The 14020-nt window shown below is 37.7% G+C and overlaps 1 protein-coding gene across 3 annotated transcripts in view; it reads right to left on the bottom strand.

Annotated features, from left to right (window-relative positions):
• sema6cb (semaphorin 6Cb) overlaps window positions 1–14020 on the bottom strand; it is a 163364-nt gene that overhangs the window by 17908 nt on the left and 131436 nt on the right. For all 3 annotated transcript variants that reach the window (XM_008430890.2, XM_008430892.2, XM_008430893.2), the window contains exons 18-20: window positions 13462–13539; window positions 3815–3873; window positions 3083–3133 (exon numbers count right to left, since the gene is read on the bottom strand). In XM_008430890.2, the coding sequence (XP_008429112.1) occupies window positions 3083–3133; window positions 3815–3873; window positions 13462–13539 (188 nt within the window). The remainder of the gene's footprint in view (window positions 1–3082; window positions 3134–3814; window positions 3874–13461; window positions 13540–14020) is intronic.

Below are 14020 nucleotides of genomic sequence, written 5' to 3'. Positions count from 1 at the left end.
CCCAGATAATACATTTTTTTGTTTATTTCTTCAATAACATGTCTGCATTAAAGAGTAACTAAAATTTTTATCCAGATAAGGTTTATAAATTGATCAATAAGAGTGTTATGTTTATGCTCCTGTGGAAATGGTGACATCTTTATGTAAACTAGTTTAATTCTCCAATATCTGGGTTCATGTGCACATCACAGCCTGACGTTCAGGTATAAAGCCACCTCACTCTGTCAAATGCCTCCGTGGCGAGTCAGAATATGGAGCTGCAAGTATTGTTCAATAGTATTTTTCAAGTTAGCATTTTATTACTCGTGAGTTAGCATATTATTTAGCATAATATGTTGAGTTGGTGTCTTGAACCAGCGGCATCAACTGATGAGGCTAAGGTTTGCTAGGCTTCATACATCCTCCCTCAACCTGCCGTGACAAGGGGGATGAAAAATCCTCTATTTCAAAAACCTGATCTGTGGTTAAACTCCCAGTGTCGCTCTGGACACTCTCCATGTTTCAATATGTCAAATTACACTACGCTGTCCCTCGTTCTTACCCCCTCGGCTCATTCACACACGTAGCCACGCCCCTTAGTGTATCTTGGCTCCACCCACTTTGGTGGAATTTTTCAGAATTTATCAGCTATGGTTATAGATCAGGTTTACTTCTACTTTAAATCAAATCATCTCTGTTGCTCTGTGATACCAGCCTGTAACAATATGTCGCAATTTTAACCACCCACCTTCTTTCACATAATTGTATTAACCCATTCTGTCTTTACATGTCTTACCCACCAATATAAACTCCCGTCTTTTCTTGCACTGACTGCAAAACATTTTTGTCTACTTGGTTCTTGTCGTTTGGTAGAAAAATCTGCTCTGAGAGCTGGCATGTTGAAAGACATCACATCAGCAGAAGAAAGATAATGTTGCCCAGGTAACGTCATAGACAAGAAGAGCTCGGCATAAAAGAAATCCATTTAAGAGTTACCATCCAAGCTTATTCCCAACTGTCACATTGGAGCAGACAAGCACACGAATAAGACATATGCCAAGAAACATGCTGGGCATTATCTGCCACAGTCCTTGTATTATTAACCAAATTAATTTCAATGACACACTCCACGTCTCGACTGAACCGAAAGCTTTCTGTTGTCTTTAAACTGCAGTGAGCAGCATGCTGCTTTTGGCTTGGCCCTAAAGTACTAATAAGCCAGCAGTAACGTTAGCATTCTGCAGCACTGACACTCAGGCTGGAGGGAAAGTGATTGTTTCCTTCCTCGCTGTGAGCCAGTTGACAGTGTTCACTCTGAATGAGGTGCCCCGTCACTTCACCATCTGTGCTGGGCAAATTAAAAACTCACACCACGGGGTGTTTGGCCCCGGCAGCGCCACTACCTCATCATGTTTATAGTCTATCAGAATTACATTTTACAAAAGTTAAATCTTATAAATCCTATTTTTTTTTCCGCAAGTATCATGAGAAACAAGATCAGAAAGTTCATTTACACGATCTCCTCTGCCTGCTGTGATTGTGTAGGTGGCAGAAGCATAAAAGAAAGACATGAATCCTGTATGTGGTTTTTTTCTTTAAAGGAAACAGAATCCCTTGTGATAACAGCTTTGTTCGACATATGGAGCATTTTATTGTCTCGAAAAGCCAATAATTGATCTTTTGGTGGCGAGACTTAAAAGGCTTTTTGTGGGAATCACTGCGGAAAAAAAAAAAAAGAAAACACAAAACAATTAGACAACATTTGAGGATCAGGCTGCATGTTGAGCATTTCAAACAGTGCTGTGAAGCATCTTGGTGGTGAGAACCCAGCAGGATTAAGCTGTAGGGTTGCTCATCAAATCTTGCTATCGAGTGAGAGGCAATTCCTCCAGTTGGGAGGCTTACTGAGGGGCTGCAGTGGTCCAGAGCGAAGGCTTTGGCAAGAACAAGGCCTCTTTTCAGACAACATGGTTCATCTGAGCTATAATGTCTGTTATCTTCTAACATGATAGGCTAATCTAATCAGCTGCAGAGATGAGGCATTATATGCTATTTGAAAATAAAACTTAAAAATCCCTGAAAAATGACGCATTGGGAGCTTTAGATGTAAATATAAAGGCAAATGTTGCATTGTGAGAGCATCCGACGGCGCCGCCTCCGTCTCATGAGATATCGCCAGCCTCGCTGCATTTTGCTTTCCATTCCGACTTTGCCAGGAGCTGCTCAGTCTGGCTGGCGGGAGAAGAAATGGGACGTGACAGGGATGATGATCTTTCTTGATACAGGGCATTAGGCAGCTTGGCCAGCAGAGCTCCTGGTCCATCAGAGGAGTGATGCCCCACACAATGGCTTCAATGTTTAAACTGTCAAACTGGCAGAGAGGGAGAAGAGGCTCCGGCCATTTAGCTGCCTCACTGGAATATTCTGAAACCTCCCACATTGTTAACTTTAACTATGCTTACATTCTGGATATGAAAGAGAAAAAAACTCATCCACTTATAGAGAGGAAGTAGGTTTGAAGTTTTTCCAAGAGCACATCGGCTCTGAGGATTAATCTCAGAGCTGATTATGATCATAAACATTTTTGTTAGTTTGTGTTTTGGTGGTTTAGCTAAAATGTAAAATTGTTTGGAATCTGGAAACAAGTCCATATTTAAAAGAAATCAGTGAGAGTTGTCACATTTCAGAATCAGTCTCACACAAAGGGAAGCCTTGACATTAGTTCTGCTTTTTTTTAAAGCTGTTTAGTCAGAATCTTTTCCTGAATCAAGTATTTTTGCTTCTTGAATCAAAATCAAGGAGCTTCTGAAATTAAATGTAAGGCAGAGGTGAATAAGGCCCAAAAATATTTTCAATTGGCTTTGAGGTTTTTGTATGTAATCACTCCAGAAATAGTTCTTAAGAAAATAATGCCCGAATCATTAGGGTCTCACTCCATATTTTCCAAAATGGTCATAAAAATATCATCCGAGTATCAGAGAGAAAAAAAACAAAACAACAAAATATATTCAAATAATAAAATTAAATAAAACTCTGATGATCTGCATCTGCTAAATCAGCAGAAGCAGGTAAACAAAAAATAGAAAAAAATAAGTCCACTGACCAAAAGCTGAATCTAGTGCTGGGTTGTGCTTGCGTGTGGTCGCCAAGACATCTGTAGAGAAAGAAATACAAGTTATTATAACAAAGTATGATACGTTACTGTAGGTTCTTCCAACTTATATTACTACAGCATGTTTATAAGCAATTTTTTTACAACATTCAAAATGGTCAAAAAGGTTTGACACAAGGGCTAAAAGCACAGATGGCAAATTCAGTGGACAAAACTGCTTTTCAAACATCAACTTAAGTGCTACTTGAGTTGAGCTAAAGAAAGTCTCTGAAGAACTTTGGTAGTAAAGCGGCCTGATATGGGAATCGGCATATGCTGTGTATTATGATAAGCTGCAGGTTTTCCATTCATCCATGAGAAAGAGATGGCAAGCAGCAGTTGTTTGAAGGATACTAGCATCGTTTGGAGAGTTAAGTCGAAATTAAGCATCTGCGCCTGGAAAGCACACCAAAAAGAAAGTGACATCCTTTTGGTGCGTTTGGGACAGTTGCAGTGAGACTCATGAAACATAAAACACAACTTCAGAGCCTCAGTATGATCAACGCACTGTGATCAATTCACAAATACAGATACTTGGGATTTTGAGTAATTTCTCTGAAATTCGCTGAGGTATCATCATAAAAGGCACCAGTGACTTCCAAAGTGGAGGACTCCTTTTGCTACTTCAACGATAATCAGACATAAACCTGCTGCACATTAAGACTGAAATGGACTCCATCTCACCGTGACAGGTATCAGGATGCTGATGGTAGCCGTTCTCCACGTCCTGTTCAAACCCGCCTCTGAACATAAACAAACACACACAAACAGCAACAAAGAAACTAGTCAGTAAATTTACATCAATCCATTTCACTGACATGTCCTTCCCAAACAAAGCACCTCTTTACAAAATTGATTTCACCCGGACGACTGATTGGAGATCGGGAGGTAAGTGCACGGCGCTACAATTTAATCTGTTTTGTGTCTGGCGAAGGTCAGCGCGTTTCTGATGTTGGGACAAAGGGGCACGAAGAACCGAGGGGAAAATCTGCCATTAAATTTGCCATCAAGGCTGCAGTGCAGATCATAAAAGTTTATTTTTGAGGAGTTGTAGTTTTCTGGGGCGACTTCTTCCCAGTTTACTTGTGCGCAGCACTTTTTGTAGCTGCATCAAGGCTACCACTGGTAAAATTGGTACCTACAGTTTCTCTGCTCTGCAATGACGGTTTCAGTGTGTGATTGTGGAGTGTCAGAGAAAAATAGTGCAGAGACAAGTGTGTTGATCCAGAGCTACTGTGTTGATCCAGAGCTACTGAGAGAAAAACCTGTCATTTACCGATGATATTTATGGAGACGATCTTCCTTCTGCTGAACCTCCTGCTGTTAATGGCATCAAGAGATTATACAGAGAGTCGTATATATATCTACAGGAAACAAACGCGCAGACATGGGAGGATTACTGTCACAACCTCTTTAGTAGTTTGTTTATCATGGATTTTGACATGAAGAAATTGATACTATTTGGATACTCAAGTGTTGAGCATTAAATTATTGACTAAATAATGCACTACTTCTCAGTGACTGAAGAAAAATAAAATATAAATATTTTCTCTACAAGACATTCAATAGTTATTGCATGTTTATTCTTCGATGAAATACATAAAAAAAAAAACCCAAAGCAAAATAAAATAACTGGTTTTTAGTCAACTTGATTAGAGAAAGCATAAAAAATAATAATTAAAACAAAAATGCATTCAGTGATTGTCAGAGATATCTATTTGCTTAACATGCAAATAGATTAAAATGCATCAAATAAATAAATATCAGTGCCTGCCTAATTAATCTTAGCCGCATATTCTTTGGATTAAATCTTATTTAACACCCAGAAACTGAGACACACTTCAATGAAGTGTTCTACTACAAATGGAAAAAAAAGATAAACTTTCACTGAAAAATTCTTGCCACTTTTATGCTGATGTTGCCAAAACATCAGCATAAAAGTGCTGATGTTTTGGCAAAGCAAAAGTGCGGATGTTTTCCCTAATTCACCTTCTGAACCGTTTCAAACTGAACAGAAAGCCTGGTAGCCAACTTTCTGCTGCGATGATTAAAACGAGTCTACAATTTTTACGCTGTTCTTCCTCATTTAAACGCTCAATCTTTCCCTTTCACATCCGTTAGAAATCGACGGCTCATCCAGACTCATCCGCTCGATGGTTGAGTAATAAGATTGAGTCGAGCGCCTTTAACCGTGGTGAGTTTCCCACCAATGCCAGTTATCCTCCCACACGGTGCATTGAACCAAAATAAAACAGACACAAACCTATAAACAGCACGAGCTCCAGTGTAATGATCCAGTATCCACTTTGTATAAGCATTCATGCACTCCTCTCCCCCTATAACAAACCAATTAGTATGTGCATTGCAGTATGGGAGAAAAGTTTCTCAAAAACTCAAAATTAAAAAAAAAAGTAGTAAAAAAACAATAATGCAGAAGGAAAAGCAAACAAACACCAGGCTGCATCTTAAAGACAGGTGAAGAGGTGTGAGCACTCTGATCAGCTAATCACTACTGCAACAAACACACCTTGTAATGCACTACGAAAATAAAATCCTTTAAATTAGCCTTGTGCTAAATATGAACATGGTTTAGGTCACGCTAATTTTACATTTAAGTGTAAAGTGTTGTAAAAAGAATGAAAAAAAAAAAATGTCCTCAACTCAAATCTGTTTAAATCAAGATAAAAACATGTCGACCTCAGCATGAAGGCTGGGAACGTAATTTGACTAAATGTAGTGTATTGATGTTTGTAAAGGAAAAGCTGTGACGGATAGTGGGAAAGCATGTTCCCTTTATGTTTCAGAAAAACAAGACTGGATAGTGGTAATTGGCTCTCATAAGCAGAAAGCAGCTGAACACAAACATGATTAATTAGTTTTAATTCAATCAACTTTCTAAACAAGAAACCAGCTACCTCCCCTTTGTTTTCCCACTCTTTAGCTGGTCCTCTGCAGGTAACACTGCAATCAACATCATCTAACAATATTGGGCAGTATCTCCACATGGCATGTTGGTTTTCCTGGGGGTTCTTTATTTGGATTCTGGCTGACAATAAAAGAGTGTCGCACTCAGAGAGACCCTATTGATTTTACTCGACAGATCAGACATAAAATAAGCTGTTGGCTGGCAGCCTTTAACTTTAATGAATACAGTCTCACACACCAAGCCAAACTCTCATCCAGATAAGGTCGGTCTCTGCCAAATAATTTAACAACTACAGGATTCAAAGATATACGGAGCAACATACGGAAGATATTAGACACTGTGTAGCCAACTGTATTGAAAAATATGTGATAAAGTCACAAGAGCTACATGCTTGTCTTTATTACAATATTAGAAATATGACGGGCAAAGTGAATACATTTGTAATTTGAAGACAGTCATAAAAGTAGGAACATATTTTATTATATATTACTATATGTCTCGTATAGAGAGAAATTCTGGGACAGCTGCACTCGACATCTGGAGAAGCAGCTCTGTTGCTTTCAATCATGTCCAAAAATCTGGTGCAATTCTACCTAATAACCCGTCTGAGAACTTGTTAAAATTTCAAAAACATCCCATCATAGATGCTTACATCTGTATGGCATTACAGTAGAAACATAAGCAAATAAGTATGAGTAAATACTCTACATTTCAATTTTATTAAAGGAGTTGAAGTAAATATATTGCACTGATGGAATATTTATTCCTCAAAGAGTTGTTTAGTTTGTCAGAAGGAAAAAATAATCCGATTAAAACAATCAGAAAATTTGATTTCATACAACCTACAGCCTTGAATCATGAACATGACAAAACTGTAAGCAGCTGTTTAAGAAGAAGCTGGATTTTCAGAGGGAACATGTCGACTCTATTTCAGCTGCTTCAACAGACTTCAGCAAGCACCAATCAACGTCCTCCTTTATACTTTTGAGGTTTCTATTTATTCATATTTGACTATTTGAGCAACATGAAGGTAGCCATCTAACACACAATTACCAATTGTCACCAGTCTAGTTCATTTTGTGAAAATGACCAACGATAAAATTGTCCCAGGGCAGAAATCAAAAGATAACAGAAATCTGCATCATATATTTTATATTCCTTCTCTCCGTGCCGAGGTGGATAAAAAAATGTTAAATAAATAAATGTAGCTATGATTTTTTTTAAGCAGGCATGATAATTACTTGTAGCTTTCAAAATATCAAGCAACAGACTAAAAAATATAATTTTTGCAACAAAAAAATATTTTGGTGAATATTAAAGGTAGTGTATGAATAATTAGTAAGTAGTTAGGAAACTAAATCAATCAACTTTCATGGATGTAATGCGAGATGCACCAATCTAAGCAGCTTTTTGTTTAAAAGATTTTTCCACCTGCACACCACAGGTGATTTGCTTCCCCTTTCCTGGAACCGTTTCCTTCCTTCTGCCTCAGCAGCCTTTTGTTTCAGGGCAATGCTTTGGTGACAGGGACTTTGTCGAATGCATTATGGATGACACAAGACTAAACATCCAGAGAAGGGAAAAAAGCAGAGAGGTTCAGCCACAGTCTTTTCATGTAAAATCTTTCTGTTCTTTCTTCTTTATCATTTTGAGCCACCACAAATCAGCCATTAAAATATATGCCTCCTCTGGATAGGAAAGGAGGAAAGGAATAAAAAAAAAAGGACTGATGGTCCATGAAAAGAGTGAGTACCAGGAGGTAGATGACTTTGAGATTCTTCAAATCCAACTGTGGGCTCTGCTGCTGCCTGATTCACATCAGCTCATCGTTCTCTTCTGTCATTGCTACTCTTATCATCCTTTATGATGCTCCTTCCTTTTTTCCCCTTTTCCAAGCTATTCTTCAGTTGCCTTGATAAAAATAAGCTATATTCCTTCATGCAAGTCTAAAATCTAAGTGCAGCAGATTGTTTTTTTTTCCTCTCAAATTTAAAAACCCAAATAAAAAAAGCAGACTTATTTTCCTCCCTATCATTATTCTAAAATATTATCTGTAAAATAAAATCTTTACCTCTTCTGCTCAACTCCGTTACCCAGACCTCAGATTCTTTTTCCCCATTGTGATGTTTTCTTTCTGTGCATACAGCTCTCTCTCTCTCTCTCTCTCTCTCTCTCTCTCTCTCTCTCTCTCTCTCTCTCTCTCTCTCTCTCTCTCTCTAGCTTTCTGGTAGAAATCTGATACTGTTGTTGGGTTTGGACAAGATTTTTTTGGCTGATCTCTCCAAGGTTCTGGTCCACTGGTTTCCAGCGTGGCTTTGTCCTGCACACTAAAAGCGGCTCATAAATCAAACTTCGGCAAGTAACTCTGCGGGCCCCACTAGCATGAAGCCACATCAGCACTTCCGCTGCTGCATCTGTAGAGCACATCTTGCTGCACTTCGGAGCAACAATTACAGAAGTCTTCATTTGAGTCAGAAAAGTCTTTAAAAGCAAATAAGTGGAAAAAAATAGCTTCCCCAAAGTTTAAGATGCTTCTTTACATTCAGTTTATTTAATTTCAATGACCCATCTTAAGAGATCACCATTAGTTATTTCAGCCTGTAGTTGCCCAGATTTGACACTAAATAAAAAGGCTTTGTTACGTTAATGTGTTAAAGCTCACACCTGTTTTAACACAGTTTGAACATCTGGGGGCGCTCATCAAATAGTGCTTAGTGGGATATTTGTTAACATTTATCAACTTATCAAGGATTGCAAGGTATGTTTAGTGTGTATTGAGCTGCAACTAGTTGATGAAATTACATCTGAAATCAAAGATATAAAATATAAGTTATTAGTTTGACTTTTTTTCCCCAATTTAATGGGCGTTTGTACTTGCCTCATCTGCCTCAGCTCCTCGTCCTGCTGATTAAAACGAGTAGGTGGGTTTTTAATCTCCTTCATGTCATCATTAGCAGCCCTTCTTTCATTAGTTTAGTATGGAGAGCTTCAGATAAAAGAAAAAATCTACATACATTTTCTTTCAAAAAGCTATGAAAAAGACTTCTATTTATGGACAAATGAATGTCCTTGACTGGCATTTTCTTCACTGTGAATGAAGCTCAGTACAAATAGCCGATTACAGCATTATTAATAACACAAAACATACAAATTATAGGTGTTGCATTTGTTGGACTTGTGAGACTGCAAATCATGGCTGGTGCACTAAAAGGGGGTTGGAAAAATGAAAACAAAATGGGTATGAGAGACGAGTTTTGCAAGATCACATTAATATGATCTTTTGTGTCGCCTGCCACATATAAACTTTATACCTTCAAGGGGTGAAAATCAACAAGTCAGACATGCTGCTTTACAGGCCAGTATGGGTGGTATATTAAAAAAAAACTAACAAGTGAATGAATGAAAGAAACATGCATCAGAAGTTGACCAATAAAGTTATCAAATACTCAGTTTTTTTTTTACTCCCATGCACAACAATATTAATAACAGCAAACAACCAGATATATTCTAATGGGTAAATATCGGAGTGCACAGACAAAACATGCAGTGGGAAAAAAATCCATTAGTTCCTTTCCATGTGAGGGCAGAGAAAGTAATATGTCTGAGTGACCAAGCAGAAGATATGCAATAATTCCAGGTCGGCACATTTTCAGCCTTCAAGATAATCTATAGGAAAGCGGCTGGCGGTGGATGTGGCGCTCTCCTTCTCTGGCTCTGTGTGTGACGGTGATGCATGCAGAGTCATGTCAGGCGGCAGCAACAGTTTACAACCACTACAGATGGGAAGGAAGACAGGAAAAACACCCAGTGTGGTGATTTAGCAGCAGGTTGTACATCAACCACACAGGCACACAGTCCTTGATGATCAGGACAAGAAAATAGCACTTTTAACTGCCCTCTTCCCCCGCCCTTTATTGCATCCATCTGTCGACCCAACCACCCATCCGTCTTCCATCCATATTTTCTTAGACAAGGCAGCACACTGCTGTGAAACTGAAACACATGCAGACGAAACCCACTTCTTATTTTATGGGATGGGTTTTAAACCAACGGAAAGAGAGGAGTCGAGGTTTGGAGTAATTAACCTGTTCCTTGCTCATGGAAGTCTAATTAAAATTTTGCAGCTACTTAGTCCTCTGACATGCAGCAGTGGTGTGAAGTGGATGCCAATCAAAAATTATGAGACTGTCTTTAATCAATTTATTTTAAGCTTTGTCATAGCGGGTACCTTTCAAAAATAACCAGCAGTGTGATTAATTGAACTCTTTACATGTGAACAACAAACTGCACCAAAACCTGAAAGATGCAACAAAACAACCATGATAATGATGTCTGGTCTAAGTGGAACAAAGAAATTCAACCGACATCCTCCAATATGTTCAACACAGCCTGCATACAGATGCAACACAAGAATAGTTAAAGCTCTCAGATATAGGTCATTATAAGGTATCCTTAAACCAATGTTACATCACATTTTTTACGTCACATTTCCATATTTTCCACAGTTAGCGCAGTTGCCTTGCAGCAACAATGACATGAGTTCAAATCCCAGCCAGGGTCTCCCTGAATGGAGTTGGCATGGTCTCAATGGACGGATTCTGTCCTCCTGCAAAACATGCATGTTGGGTTAATTAGTCTCTAAAAGGCCTCTAGGTAAAAGTGTGTGTTTATGTGCATGGTTGTGTTGGCCAGTAATAGACTGGAGACCTGCTCAGGTTCAGGATGTACGCCCTACCAACGGTTAGTGTTTGCTTTTCAGATAAAATATGAAACCAAAGTAATTACATGAAGAAATATTTGGCTCTAAATAATGTTTTTTTTTTCTCTCCTAATGCTCATCAACATTTTTGATGTGAAAACAATGAATAGAAATGTGATGCACCTGGCATTAAAGGTATAAATAGCACAAAAAGCTCCCTACAAATGTCATTTGAAATGCTTCACTTTGTTGTGCTAATCTAACATCAGAGCTAACTCATTACCTTTGCCCTTCAGCTGCTCCACCTGCTCAGATGTTTAGAAGCTTGTTTATAAGTGGATCTATAAAAAAACAGCAACATGTGCGCTGCATCCATCCCCTTGGACAGAATTCACACACCGCAGCTGGTTGTCAACAAACAAGAATGATGCACAATATGAGTCAACCAACTATCAGAGTAGAAAGCAGTGATCAAATATTCATCATGTTGATGTTGCCCACTTGTCCAATTCTAGATTAGCTATTGATTATTTAGAGGTTGTCCTCAGACCAGATTAAATGGGCATCTGCGCGACTCATTGGAGGAGTTAGAGGAGATGTGAAATTTATTGCTTCTCCATTTGCTTGGCTGCACATTATTGACAAAGTTGCAAATCTGCCCTTTGATGCTTCAAGTTACAAAACTAATAATGTCTCTATATGACCGCTCATGCTATCAGACCAAGCAAACACCTCTGAGACTGATCTCACCACTTATTAACACTCAGACCAAAAAATAATTAACAGCTGCAACATCCTGCTCGGAGCAAATCTGAAAACTTTTGATCTTCAGATATTTATTATTAAAGACAATAAATCATGTCAGGCAGAAAATTACTGATGCAACATTAACAGGAACAAAAGAACAACCTCTTGAGTGTTACAATTTCAAACTCCGGTTAATCCAAATGTCTTAAAAAAGAATGGAGACAAAGAGGTACTGTCAAAAAATATTTGTTAGTCACACTCAGCATGATTTCATTTTTGCTCTCCAGTTTAAATTGGAATTTTTAATGAAGTTCTATAAATGCTAACTTTATGTACTGACATACAGCAAGAGTTTATCACGATCTTTGATGAGGTTCCTAGGTAAAGCGTTGGGAGAGAAACAGTGACACAGCATCACTGATCCTTCATCTTACCAAGCAGTTGGCACTGGGCGGTTTTCTATATATTTATCAAATATTTATTTTAAAAAACTGACTCAAAGAGATCAAGAAGCATTTTCTTTATGTGAATGGCATCTTCTTTTGTGTTCCCTCTCTTAAATAGTGGATCATAAGAGGAATGGACCATGGTGTTACACCATGACTTTCCCAAGAAAAACAAGTAATTAATGGATTAGCCATAGGACTTCTTTGACACTGATCATATTAAAACAGTGAAGCTGGAAAAATGAAACTGGTTGAATTTGGTAGAAGAGTCAATAAATGTGATCCCCCTGATCATTTCTTATGTTTTTTTTTAAATGTGGGATTGTGTTCCTCAGAAAAAAAAAAAAAAAAAAAAAAAAAATCTAATGCTTTTTTTGGCATAATTATACAATTTAAAATTTGTCATGGTGATTACAATAATTGTGCATTGCGTAGATAAAATAAATCTCAAATGTCCAGAGAAGGAAAGCAATAACACAAACAACAAAAAATATTAATTTTTTACGCCAAGCTTACTGTGTTTACGGTGTGACATCTATACTCATTCTTATGTCCCTAAGACATAAAGTTTAACATTATTTTTGCAAAGTCGTCGTTATGTACGTATACATATTATACATAACTGAAAAGCTAAGATTTTTGAGACTATAATGATGTATGCTAATCAAGGATTCAATATTAACTATAGACACTGTAAATGCTTTTGTCAAACCACTCAGAAAAGCAAAATAATGCCCAACTAACAATTTGTAGTTTCATATCATTGAAAGAAGAGGGGCTTTGCAAATTAATTAATTAATTCTACTTATTGATCATTAGTACATTAACATACTCCAATAAAACAGTTATTCCACAACAAGTCTTATGTCCACAGTCCAACATAATCTGCCACTTTAAACCTTCAAAATTTCCTACAATGTGTCTATTTTCCACAGGATTCTATTCATAACCACTGTTAGCATTTTTTTCTTTTTTATAAGCATTTTTTTCAAACAACAAACAATTTTTTAAGCAACAAATAATTGCATTTAGCTTTTGAAATATAAAATTTTTCACTTTATTTGAGCCTGGATCTAAACATGTAGTGTCGTCTCAATGCCTGTTGTAAGCACTCCCCAGAACACTTTTATTTTGAAAAGTAAGCAAAGAAACTGTCACTTTCCATACATTGTCAGGATTAAAGCTAATTGGATTAATTAAAACATATCCAAATAATTGTAAAATTTTCAAAATACATCTACTTTGGAACTTAAGACACAGGGACTTTCATCATTTCCTTTAAAAACAGACTCCATTAGTTGGAGACTCTTGTGATAATATACTGCATTAGCACTGCTGTGCACCACATACGGGTAAATGACTTTGACAGGCTTTGACATGCACTTTAAAATAATTCAGTCATGACAGCTAAGAAAGTCAATCATCACCTGATGATTGCATTGCCCTCCCAGGTTACAAGTATGAAACAGCTATTAGCACTAACTGTGTGCCTGTCTGTGTGTGTGTGACTTACTTGAATCCAGGTGAGACTGTGACACAGCTGTCTGACTTGAGCCAAATGCAGTAAGGGTCCCGTGAAGACAAACAGCTTCTGCATAACAGACACAGGGAGACGGTTTGTTAGTGGAAGAAGGAAATGAGGAGACCATGAAGTGTGAAGAACACTGAGTTCACTGGATGTTAGTCTGGTAATGAGACACTAGCCTGCCACCAAGCCAACCAAACAACACCTATCACCCTCTTCAGCTCTGCCTTAACAAAGGCTGGAAAAAACAGGATCCGTGTGCAGCCTGGCACAAACGATGCGCCTAAAATTACAGTGTCCTTCTAACCAACCAAACAATTCAACGCTTTAATTGCTGCGTTGTTGTTTTTTTTAATTAGTGATGAATAGAAAAAAAAAAAAAAACAAGCAGATGTGATGATCATAAATTATCTGTTTATTAACTAATGAACACGGAGAAATGTGATAATTATGACAGTTATCCTTTTATAGCTGGATGAGTAGTCTGTAGGTTCAGATGGGCATTTTAAAAATCTCCTAAAACTAGCAACATTTAATAACATTATGT

This window comes from Poecilia reticulata, linkage group LG16 (assembly GCF_000633615.1).
Source record: "Poecilia reticulata strain Guanapo linkage group LG16, Guppy_female_1.0+MT, whole genome shotgun sequence".
NCBI lineage: Eukaryota > Metazoa > Chordata > Actinopteri > Cyprinodontiformes > Poeciliidae > Poecilia > Poecilia reticulata.
Note: the sequence above shows the minus strand (reverse complement) of the source record. Positions and strands in the feature narration are given on the sequence as shown.